Source organism: Mustela lutreola, chromosome 4 (assembly GCF_030435805.1).
Source record: "Mustela lutreola isolate mMusLut2 chromosome 4, mMusLut2.pri, whole genome shotgun sequence".
In the NCBI taxonomy this organism is placed as follows: Eukaryota; Metazoa; Chordata; class Mammalia; order Carnivora; family Mustelidae; genus Mustela; species Mustela lutreola.
In genome coordinates this window covers 174,369,551-174,382,119 of record NC_081293.1, presented here as the reverse complement: position 1 = coordinate 174,382,119, position 12,569 = coordinate 174,369,551, and the positions used below count along the sequence as shown (strand labels likewise).

Sequence of the window (12,569 nt, the reverse complement as noted above, 5' to 3'; positions counted from 1 at the left end):
TGATGATGACAGCTTTGTAATAGAGCTTGAAGTCCGGGATTGTGATGCCACCAACGTTGGCTTTCTTTTTCAATATCCCTTTAGCTATTCGAGGTCTTTTCTGGTTCCATATAAATTTTAGAATTATTTGTTCCATTTCTTTGAAAAAGATGGATGGTACTTTGATAGGAATTGCATTAAATGTGTAGATTGCTTTAGGTAGCCTAGACATTTTCACAATATTTATTCTTCCAATCCAGGAGCATGGAACATTTTTCCATTTCTTTGTGTCTTCCTCGATTTCTTTCATGAGTACTTTATAGTTTTCTGAGTATAGATTCTGTGTCTCTTTGGTTAGGTTTATTCCTAGGTATCTTATGGTTTTGGGTGCAATTGTAAATGGGATTGACTCCTTAATTTCCCTTTCTTCTGTCTTGCTGTTGGTGTAGAGAAATGCAACTGATTTCTGTGCATTGATTTTATATCCTGACACTTTACTGAATTCCTGTATAAGTTCTAGCAGTTTTGGAGTGGAGTCTTTTGGGTTTTCCACATATAGTATCATATCATCTGCAAAGAGTGATAATTTGACTTCTTCTTTGCCGATTTGGATGCCTTTAATTTCCTTTTGTTGTCTGACGGCTTCCTGGGGGAATTCTACCAAACATTTAAAGAAGAACTAATTCCTATGCTCCTAAAACTGTTCCAAAAAATAGAAATGGAAGGAAAACTTCTAAACTCATTTTATGAGGCCAGCATCACCTTGATCCCAAAACCAGGCAAGGATCCCACCAAAATAGAGAGCTATAGACCAATATCCTTGATGAACACAGATGCGAAAATACTCAACAAAATACTAGCCAATAGGATTCAACAGTACATTAAAAAGATTATTCACCACGACCAAGTGGGATTTATTCCAGGGCTGCAAGGTTGGTTCAACATCCGCAAATCAGTCAATGTGATACAACACATCAATAAAAGAAAGAACAAGAACCATATGATACTCTCAATAGATGCTGAAAAAGCATTTGACAAAGTACAGCATCCCTTCCTGATCAAAACTCTTCAAAGTGTAGGGATAGAGGGCACATACCTCAATATCATCAAAGCCATCTATGAAAAACCCACCGCAAATATCATTCTCAATGGAGAAAAACTGAAAGCTTTTCCGCTAAGGTCAGGAACACAGCAGGGATGTCCATTATCACCACTGCTATTCAACATAGTACTAGAGGTCCTAGCCTCAGCAATCCTCCACGGCTCTTAAATCTGGGTCCATCACACGAAGGATGCTTAAGACAACCTAGTTAGAAAAAGGAATGAATTTAGCCTCATGCTTATCGTTTCTTGAACATTTTAATTGATGTGTTTGACATTTTTTTAAAAAACATCAAATATTATTTGTAAGTGGAGGAAGTTTCATTAAAGAATACAAGTTGGGTAATTTGGACTGCTGGACTCTTAGTATGTTTTCTAAACAAGGTAAGTGTGTGATCTATACTGTCAAATAGATTTTTGAATGTGGCTGAGTATTTTATTGAATTGAAATAAGTTTAATTTCATGGAGGAATTAAAAGGCAGGGGCCATATGCCAGACACTGTGGGAGCCAGTGAGTCAAAAAGAAAGAACACATACTAGTAAATGCACTTAAAAACGATGTAAAGCGGACACGTTTGTAAGGATCCTGGAAGGAGGGGGGGGGCTTACTAGATTAGGAAATATGAATCATGCCATTTTAAAGGTGAAGATGATATATTCCTGCTTGGGAGTTCAGTTGGAAAAATGAATAAAAATGGGCAAGTCTTGTTGGAGAACCTATCTGGAGTACCAAACACAGAGGTAGCTATAAATTCCAACTACTGTGTGCGGGAGATTTTTGCAAGCCATGCAGGGAAGGCAGACCTTTCTGTGTTAGTCATCTCTCTCCCAGCAGATTCCAGATTGTTCGTGTGGTGACGTGTCAAGAGACTTTCTTTCAGCCAGGTTTTTAAGATTCTTCCAAAAGAAAGAACAAAACAGGAAACTTCTGGATTACTGGCTCAGTATATTATTCTCTTCTGTTAATAACTGGTCACAAAAGTATTACTTGGTAATCTCCTGGAGTCTACTAATTATATTTTAAGTACTAATGGAGTCCACTAATTATATTTTAATAAGACAAATCTGAACATATTTTGGTTTCATATACTCACCCCTGGAATGTAGTGAAATGTGGTGGAAATGTGTAGTTTTTCTCATACATATGAAAGTTAGACCTGTTACTAAGAATCTCCATAAAAAAGGAGAAAGGAAATGGAAAGATTAGCCAAAGGATTTGAATTGGTGATCTTGGCTAGTCATAAGGTAATGCTAAGAATTCACTTGTGGAAAACACCTAGAAATGCTGGGTATGGTACGATACACATCTTTTTTATTTTTGTTAAAGATTTTATCCATTTATTTGACAGAGATCACAAGTAGGCAGAGAGGCAGGTGGCAGGGAGTGTGGGGGGAGGCGGCAGGCTCCCCGCTGAGCGGAGAGCCCCATGCGGGGCTGGAGATCATAACCAGAGCCAAAGGCAGAGGCTGACCTCCCAGGCGCCCTGATACATATCTTTTTAAATGCATAGCTGTACTGCAAGGAGTAAAACCTTAGGACCAAATAGTGAAGCTTGTGCATTGAGACTGTAGCTGTATTCAGGCTGAAGTATGGGGACAAGGTGTTGATGTTGCTGTGTAGGGATTTTATTGTTCACTCAGAGAAGGACAACATATCCAGAGGCATTCTCAAAGTGGGGGTTTGGATGAGATCTTCTCATAAAGGACTTAGAAGAGCTAGATCTCTGTGAAATGTGGACTAGAAGAAAATCTGCCTCCAGGCTTGTAAATCTATATTCGGCCTTAGGCTCTGAATATGGAATAAAAATGACTCCTGAGAGTTTGTAACTATTAACCTATACTCAGAGAAAGTTGAAGTTCTAATTTATTTTATACTAATATAAGGGGAACACCCAAGTTAAGAAATTAACATAAAAAGTACTTCTGGATTGATGATGTATCTGAGGCATCTGGCATTTAAAAAAAAAAATTGTTTTTGGAGATATGAACCTTGAATAGGGGTTGTGTAAAATATCCACAGATGTACCAGTGCCGGATATGAGCTCATATTAAAAATTACAAAAAGAATTATTTGCACACCCAAGAATTTCAGTAATAATTGTCATATATATATAAACTATAAAATAATTTTATTTACAATGATGAAATTTATAAATTTATAAATTGATTCAAAAGTACAAGAAAAGAACAAAACAAAGAACATAACACTATTGGGGTGCCTGGGTGGCTCAGTGGGTTAAAGCCTATGCCTTCAGCTCAGGTCATGATCTCACCCTTATTGGACAGGTTAGATAATAGGTTAGACACATTTAAAGAGAAAATTAGTGATGTAATTAATGATGGAATATTACAGTTTTAAGAAATTATTCTGTAATCTGCATAGAGAAATAACGAAGCATAAAATATGCAGAGAGCTTAAAAGATAGGGAGGAGTGGATCAGAAGTTTCAAAATACTTCTGATACGGGCGCCTGGGTGGCTCAGTGGCTTAAGCTGCTGCCTTCGGCTCAGGTCATGATCTCAGAGTCCTGGGATCGAGTCCCACATCGGGCTCTCTGCTCAGTGGAGAGCCTGCTTCCCTCTCTCTCTCTCTGCCTGCCTCTCCATCTACTTGTGATTTCTCTCTGTCAAATAAATAAATAAAATCTTTAAATAATAAAATAAAATAAATACTTCTGATAGAATTTGAAGAACGGATAAAGGGATAGAAGGTAGAGTCAACATTGGGAAAGATAATGAACAAGATTATTAAACTGATAAAAGTCATGAATTCTCAGATACAAGAAATACTACAACTATCAATCAGGATAAACATTAAAACTCCCTCCAAATGTCACAGTAAAGCTACAGGATAACAGAGGTGCCTGATTGCCTTAGTCAGTGGTTCTTGATCTTAGAGTTGAAAGTTCGAGCCCCACATTGGGGGTAGAGTTTACTTAATTTTTTTTAAATTAAAAGTTAAAACACAGGATAACAAAGATAAAGAGAACACTTAAGAGAAACCAGAGAGAGGAGGCAAATTAACTATAAGGGGACCACAGTTGGACTTTAATCAAAGTTTTCAATATGGATATATAAGCTTTCTGACAATAGAATGATATATTCACCGTGCTGAAGAATTACCAGCCTAGAATACTATAGAACCAACCAGTCATTCATAAGGGAGAATTAGACTTACTTTAAAATAAACACTGACTCAAAAAGGTTTTACTAAAGAAAGAAATTGAACTCAGTGATGGCGTGTGAATCAATAGACAGTAATGGCCAAAAAAATGGGTAAAGACAAGGGCCACTATAAATATTGACTGTATCAGATAACATATTTTAATGTTTCCTCTTACTAAATCTTAACACACTAAATATTACTAAAACAAGGGAAAACTAACACGAGCCCTGATTTTATTATAAGAGGGGAGGTAATGATAATGGAGTGCTCAAAGTTCTCTGTATTCAAGAGGGATGAGTTAAGAACACAATAGGATTTGAGAGAACAATCACCAAAAAAAAAAAAATAAAGACAGAATGTGTAGTTTCCTCACTATCAGAGGAAAGGGATTTTGTTAATGTTTAATAAAGACAAGGAATAAGAAAAAAGTAAACATGTTAATGAGCACAGTTAAGTAACAGAAATAATTCCGAATATATTACAGAATATAAAAATATAAATGATCTTGACTTGCCTATTAAAAGATTAGATTTTGGGGGGCACCTGGGTGGCTCAGTGGGTTAAGCCTCTGCCTTCGGCTCAGGTCATGATCTCAGGGTTCTGGGATCGAGCCCCACATCGGGCTCTCTGCTCAGCAGGGAGCCTGCTTCCTCCTCTCTCTCTCTGCCTGCCTCTCTACCTGTTTGTGATCTCTATCTGTCAAATAAATAAATAAAATCTTAAAAAAAATTAGATTTTTGGAGATTTTAAAAATCTGACTATATATTGTTAATAGAAATTTAAAATAGAACACAGTGTAAATGAGAATAAAAAGATGAAAACATTTTCAGGCACATACTAACCAAAAGAAATGTTGTATAGCTTGGTGAATATCCAACAAATAAACTTCAAGACAAAAAAACCCCTTTTAGATATTTTTAAAAACCTACATAAGTATAAATAAAGCTGTTTACCTGCAACAGGGAACAGACATAGAAGGTATAACAAAGGCATATAGGTGTAAGATTGTGTCTTCGAAAGATATAAAGCAACGTTCAAGGGAATCATATGAAGAATTCACAGACAGCACTGATAGGAAATTTTAACATACCTCTCAATAATTGACACATTGGAAGAAATATTGGAAAACTGTAGAATATTTTTCTATGTGTTTTGGGGGTTTTGCCTCACTATTCCCAAACAACTTTTCATGGTTTTTTTGTTTGTTTTTCAAAATGGAAATAGCTGCACTCCTTTTTCCTCATTAAGATATAACTCAGGGGCATCTGGCTGGCTCAGTCAGTTGAGCATGTGCCTCTTAAGTTGGAGTTGTGAGCTGGAGCCCCATATTCAATGTAGAGATTAATCTACTCTGTAGAGAAACTCAAACACTAAAAAAAAATTAAATCACCCACAATGGCACCTTCTCATAATTACTACAGATATTTTCGTCTGTATCCTATTCATATGTATAGTGTTTACCCAAAAGAGCACATGCTACATTTTTGTCTTTCACCTACTTTTTATGTTGTGATGTAATCTTAGAAATAGTTCCGTGTCTTGGGGGAAAAAAAAAAAATCTGACATACGTGTTTTGATGGCTGAATAATATTTGACTGTGTGGTCGTGCCACAGTGTCTTTAACCAAGCCACCGTTGGTTTTTCCAGTTTGTGCTTCTATTCAGTACTGCAGTGAACACGTCTTTGAATCCTTGTCCACTTGCTTATTTGGAATAAGTTCTTAGAAGGACCTATTCTGGATCTGGGGGGTGCGTAATACACTGTGAGGCTTACCGATTATAAGTTTCCAGCAGTCTGGAGACTCAGGCAGGAGCTAGTGGTGGAGTCTGAAAGCAGAATCGCCCCCTCTCTAGGTAATCTCATTTGCTGCTCTTACCTGTCCCCTCCATACCGATAGATACTCGTTCTGTGTTGAATATGGATTTTGCCTACATCTTCTTTTAGTTTCTGGCTTTGCCTTTTTGCTTTCTTCGTGGTATCTTTTAATGAGAATTTCTTAATTTTACCGTAGTCCATGTAATTTCTTTCTCTCATAATTAGCTCCCTTTTGAGTCCTCTTTAATCTTTGTCTCTTAAAAGCTATTTTTTTTAAGATTTATTATTTATTTATTTGACAGAGATCACAAGGTGGCAGAGAGGCAGGCAGAGAGAGGAGAAAGCAGGCTCCCTGCAGAGCAGAGAGCCCAATGCAGGGCTCAATCCCAGGACCCTGGAATCATGACCTGAGCCAAAGGCAGAGGCTTTAACCCACTGAGCCACCCAGGCACCCCTTAAAAGCTATTTTTTATGTTTCCTTAGTTTCATCTATACTTAAAAGTGGAAAGGGGGCGTAATTCACATTACCCAGAACGGTTTTCCGTGGATCCTATGTTGTGAGGTATTTTGAAGGTTAGGTATTAACCCACCAAACATTCTTATCTCCTGCTGGGAACAGCAGCTCCTCTCTCTATTTTGGGGGAACTTCTCAGAGCCTATCTGATGTAGCATGTCATATTCTTGGCCACAGATATAAGCTCTTGACCCACACTGGGCTAATGTTACTTTTACCCCTCGCCACAGTGATTGGTGCAAATATGGCCTTAGGACCCGGGGTGCGACAGTCAGGGAGGTGACCAATAGCTGTTTGCAACTGTATTTCTAGGTCATTCAGACTGCAGCCCGTGAAAATGAAGCCAGTTCCATGGAGAGGCAGCAGATCTTGGCAGTGTTATGTCACAGGCTGCCTAAAACTCACTCCACCTTGAACTTTCCTGTGGCTGTGGTTACGTAGGCCAGGAAATTCTCAACTTTTATTAAATCTGGTTTGTTTGGTTTTTGTTTTTTGCTTTAGTTAAAGGCTTAAAATAAGCCTGCTTTAAAATGTAGTCCTATGGGGCCCCTGGGTCACTCAGTCGGTTAGGGGTTGGACTGTTGATTTCAGTTCAGGTCATGATCTCAGGGTCTTGAGATCAAGCCCCACATGGGCTCTGCACTGAGCCTGGAGCCTGCTTGAGATTCTTTCTCTCCCTCTGCCTCCCCCCACCTTGCTATCTTGTGTGCACACGCTCTCTCTCTCTCTTTCTCTCTCTCTAAAAAAAAAAAAAAAAATGTAGTTCCATGACAATGTAAGTTTGAGAATGCTCCTCTTATGTCTTATTTTAGAGATTCACGAAGTATGTCAACCTGTTAAGGTCATAAGAAAACATGCAGTAGAAGAAGCTGTTTATTTAACTCAGTAATTCTCAAACTTATTTTTAACATGAATGCTTTCTTATGGTGCTTCTATTAATACCTCACAGACTCTCGGCCAGCAGGTCATTGGTTTGGGAAATGCTGGATCATAGGTGTGGCAAGCTTCACGGCAAGCTGACAAATGAAAGGTGCTTTTATCTCTGAGCTAGGTTTTGAAAAATGCTGACATTTAATGTATGAACAATGCATGTTGTCTTTCAAATTTGGCAAAGAGTCTTATAAAAAAATAAATTTAACACAAGCACTCTGCCAACCTTTTCTTGTGCAGGTTAGCCAATACACATTTGCTATGTGCAGTTATAGAGAGAAAAAGTCTGAACCACAAGAACTAATGCAGCTGGAAGGGTACACTGTGGACTACACGGATCCCCACCCCGGTAATTCTAAGCTGTGTCACTTTCTCCGTCATTCATGTATTGATGAAATTCTCATAAATATCTTCTCTCTGTTCTAGGTTTCAAACTCTGTTGAATGAATAGGGGTCATATTTCACTTACGTACCTGGAGAAAACTTCATGAGATTCAAACTATATTTTCCTGAGGGCTACTTAGCTTTAGCATAACTCATCATTTCTGCTCTCTTTAGGACAAGGGTGCAATATGTGAAAGTTTAGTATAATAGAAAAATTATATAAGAAACATCGGCAATGCTCATATGAACTTTTGTACTAGAAACCAAAAGGTACAAGAGACAGAAATAGGGAAAGAAGTAGCAAATGAATTTTTTTGCATTTTCTACCAATTTTCTCCCCAGTACCACATTCTTAAATTCTCTCCTTACTTCCATATTAATATAGGTATGTACTAGATGCTTGGTATATACCATTGGTGAGGGAATGAATCAATGACTATGTGGAGATTAATGAAATTAATAAAGCAATATTAAATACAGAGATTTAATAAATACAGAGATTAAGAATTTAATATGGAGAGATTAAAAGTAGGAATCTGTGTTTGCATTCACTAATTGGTCACAGAAAAATGCAAAATATCTTCTTTATGAAAGAATTCTTCAAAGGATAAAATACCATACAGATACAAGTATCACTTTTGCTCTGCCTTTTGTTTCTGCTAAAATCACCATGTATTTCTCCTGCTTATAGAGTGAGAAATGTGCCAAAAGATAAGACTTTCTTTCCTGACATAAGTTTGCAGACCATGCTATATATGTCTATGGAGGTTTGTACGGCTTGCAGAATGTTACAACTATGTCATGAACTGTTCATTTCCTTAAGCTGTTTTTAATTTTTAAAGTGACATGGAAGTTTAAGCCTTTCTCTTATTAATAGCATTGAGCTACTAATGTCAAACTGATTCTCTTCCGTCTGACTGTTGAGTGAATGAGCTTGAAATCTGCCAAGTATGTAAGTTTTTAATGACGTCTTTCTTCCTCCACAGGCCTTCAAGGTGGTCAGATGTTCTTTAATGCAGTTAAAGAAGGAGACACTGTGATATTTGCCAGTGACGATGAGCAAGATAGAGTATTATGGGTTCAGGCCATGTATAGGGCCACAGGTCAGTCCTATAAACCCATTCCTGCGATTCAAACCCAGAAGCTGAATCCTAAAGGAGGGACTCTCCATGCAGATGCTCAGCTTTGTAAGTTGTGTTGAAAAATAATTGGATTATCAATTAATAACCTTAATAAGATATAAAATTGAGACACATTTGTTCAGTATCATAGTTTAGATCATTAATGAATTCCTAATTGAATAAAAATCATTTGTGTTAGTAGCCATAGAATCAGCACTCTAATTTTTTCACACAGTTCTGGAATAAATATTGCCTGGGTTTTTCAGTCATGAATTTGCCAAGCACTGGGTATCTCTGGGAATCTTAAGACCATATAAGAAAACTCTCCAAAACTTCTCCAATACTGTTTTAATTAAATAACATGTTTATTCTTATATTATAATAATTATATAATATATATAATTATATAATGTTTATTATAATATAATATATTATATATTATAATATTATATATTATATAATTATTATAACATTATAACATATATTATAAATATTATAATATAATAATAAACATAATATTTAACATTTTGTTTCATTTTAATAAAATATTATAATATATAATATTGTATGATAAATTTAATAAATATTTTAACTAAAAATTAATAAAATACCATCTTACTTTATGTGTTCTATAAAAACGGGAAAAGTGTTGTGAAAACAAATAGGCCTTGACAAGACTCCAGAACACCAAAGTGTTGAACCACCCCTTCCTAGGTTTGTTCTTAATGCCCCAGAAGGATAATAGGGCTATATGTTCTGTTGTAGATTCATTTTAAAAAAGGATAAGTCATCAAGCCAACTTTTTTTATCTAAATACCTTAGTATTCCTGTCATCCTTTGTATGCTAATTTAAATCACTTAAAATTTTTATTTTTCCTTTAAATATATAAGTGACTAATAACAAATGATGTAATAATCATAGAAACATTTTCAAACACAGCTTTAATAATCATTAAACCAAATATCCTAACTTACTATACTCCTTTGCAAAACTTCCCAGGTCTCCTCTATAGTAAGTCAGCTTTTTTCTTTGACTTTAAATTCAATTTTTGACTTCCTGGTCAAAAGGTTCTACTATTAAGGTTCTTCTACGGGAGAGTAACATCTTGACATGCAATATTTTGTTCTTGTACTTCTCTTGTATCAGATAACTGCTCTGTTTTCACTGTCGCATCTAGGCACCTTAATGGCATAGTAAGCTGAACAGTTAATGATGGAAGATGAGCTCAAGTCCGGCTACCTTTGTGTTACAGGGTTAAAGTATACATCTTAAAACTTACCCCAGTCCATCTTCATAGCACCTCATCAAATAGTGTTTGAACCTGTAAATAGTAGTTCTCCGCTTCTAGCCTCTAGACTATTCTTGTCCTACACTTTACTTCTACACATATTATAAATCCACAATGTTTTGCTATTATAATTTTTGCCTTAACAGTCAGTTACCTTTTAGGGAAATTTAAATAATATGAGAAAACGTTTGTTATATACTTATCCAGGTGGTTATCAGTTCCAGTGTTCTCCATTGTCTTGTAGAAATCTTTTACTTCCTGGGGAACCTGGGTGTCTCGGTCCATTAAGCGTCTGTCTTCTGCTCAGGTCAGGATTTCAGGGTCCTGGGATCGAGCCCTGCAACGGGCTTCCGGCTCAGCAGCGAGCCTGCTTCTCCTTCTCCCTCTGCCTGCTGCTCCCTGGGTTTTGCTCTCTCTCTCTCTCATTCTTTTCCTGAGTCAAATAAATCCTAAAAAAATTCTTGAAAGACTTCTTTTGAGTTAGGTGTGAGTCTGGTGATGATTAATTCTTTTAGCTTCCTTATACATGAAAACCTAATTTACCTTCATTTTGAAAAAAATTTTCTTTCAGTACTTTAAAGATTTTGCCTTACATTCTAACACCTTTTTATGTAACGAGAAATGTGTTCATTTTTGCCTGTTCCTCTATACATAATGTATCTTTTTTTTCCCTCTAGCTGCTTTAAAGATCTTCTAACACTGGTGTTGAGCAGTTAGCTTATAATGTGCCTTGATGTAGTTTTCTTTCTGAAAATGTCCTTGAGTTTTATTCTAAGACACAATTAAGTCACTTGGAAACAGTTCAATCTTTTCAGGTTTTACTCTTAAGTTTTCTTAGATGGAGCTAAACAGTGTCTAGTCTTGGATTAATCCATTTTCCCCATTTCTGGATCAGGGTTCTTCTTAAAGACTCTAACTAAAGACCCATGAATTTTAAGGTTTCCTGTAGGCTGTTGAGAACATGTACTATTGTAGGCTCCAAGCTCTGTGTGAGTTGTGGGCTCTGCCGCCTCTCATCATTTAGGATGATTTCTGCCCTGGCCAGAGGTAGTCTCCTCACATGTGTGAAGGGGTCACTATTCAGCTGAGTATGGAAAGAGGAAGGGGGATGAAACTGTATTCTTGAAGGCGGACAATAGCCATTTTGGCTTTCCTGAATTGTCAGGTCTGTCTTCGCAACTTGGGGAGCCCACTAGTGCTTATGGGCTCTCGTTCCCTGTGCCTCAGCTCACCACATTTGTTTCCTGTCTCTCAAGAATCACTCTCCTGGGTTGTCTCCTGGGTTGTTCAGTATTTTGAGAACTATTTTTTAAATGTATTTTTTCGTGAATTTGTAGCTGTTTCAAATAGAAGGTAAATCCGTGCTCCACAACGACCTCTTGACAAGAAACAGAATGGTGTTTTTTTGTAAGTTAGAACCAGATTTCTCAGCCCTGCCTATTAATATTTTGGGCCAGGTAATTCTTTGTTTCAGAGGTTGCCAGGAGGGCTGTCCTGTGAATTATAAGATGCTTAGCTTTATCCCTGGCTTACCCTCACAAGATGCTGATAGCAAACCATACTCCCACAATATGATAACCAAAAATATCTCCAGACATTGTCAAATGTCAAGGGGGGTGGGTGCAGAGTTAAAGATGCCTCATTTGAGAACCACTGAGTTACAGTGACTTGAAAATTATTTTTGTGAAAAGGTCTCCTCATTCATTTGTATTTCAGTATTTTTTTCACACCCTAAGTGCAAGAAATACCCAAGGAGTGCACTGAGTTACAGATATCATCCATCTTGTGTCGTGGCAAGAGAAGTGGTCAGGAACCACTGGCCTAGAACATGAAGGCCAGGACTACACAATACAGATTTAATGAACAGAAGATCTAGTAATCAGTTGATTCAAATAGCCATGGGATTCAAATAGCCATGGTAATCTCTTTTTCACAAAACCTTTCTACTGTCAGAGATCAGCCTATTGTCCAAGCAGTGCTGATTAGGCTAAGTGGAATGGGGTTTTTTAGCCTCTGGATTCACTTGTTCCAAAATATCCAAACTTGTTCTAAAAAGCCAAACTGTTTTGGTTATGTTGCCAACAGCTTTCATGTATTCCAGATGTTTAGTAAAGTTTTCTATCCCTGCAGACCCTGCTGTTTTATCTTTCTTAAAAAGGTGGGGGGAGGGGAGGAAGGACAAAAATGAGTTTCTACCGCATTGAATGAGAATACTGATGTTGACCTCTATCAGAGAAGCCATCCATTGGACTTCTCAGAGAGCAGTTAGC

General features: G+C 37.0%; 1 protein-coding gene across 21 annotated transcripts in view; it reads left to right on the top strand.

Annotated features, from left to right (window-relative positions):
* Positions 1–12,569, top strand: part of CADPS2 (calcium dependent secretion activator 2) — a 533,537-nt gene that overhangs the window by 365,660 nt on the left and 155,308 nt on the right. For 13 of the 21 annotated variants that reach the window (XM_059171710.1, XM_059171704.1, XM_059171699.1 and 10 more), the window contains exons 10-11: positions 7,746–7,854; positions 8,876–9,085. In XM_059171710.1, coding sequence (XP_059027693.1) covers positions 7,746–7,854; positions 8,876–9,085 — 319 coding nt within the window. The remainder of the gene's footprint in view (positions 1–7,745; positions 7,855–8,875; positions 9,086–12,569) is intronic. The other 8 variants (XM_059171719.1, XM_059171720.1, XM_059171700.1 and 5 more) reach the window with 2 other exon arrangements.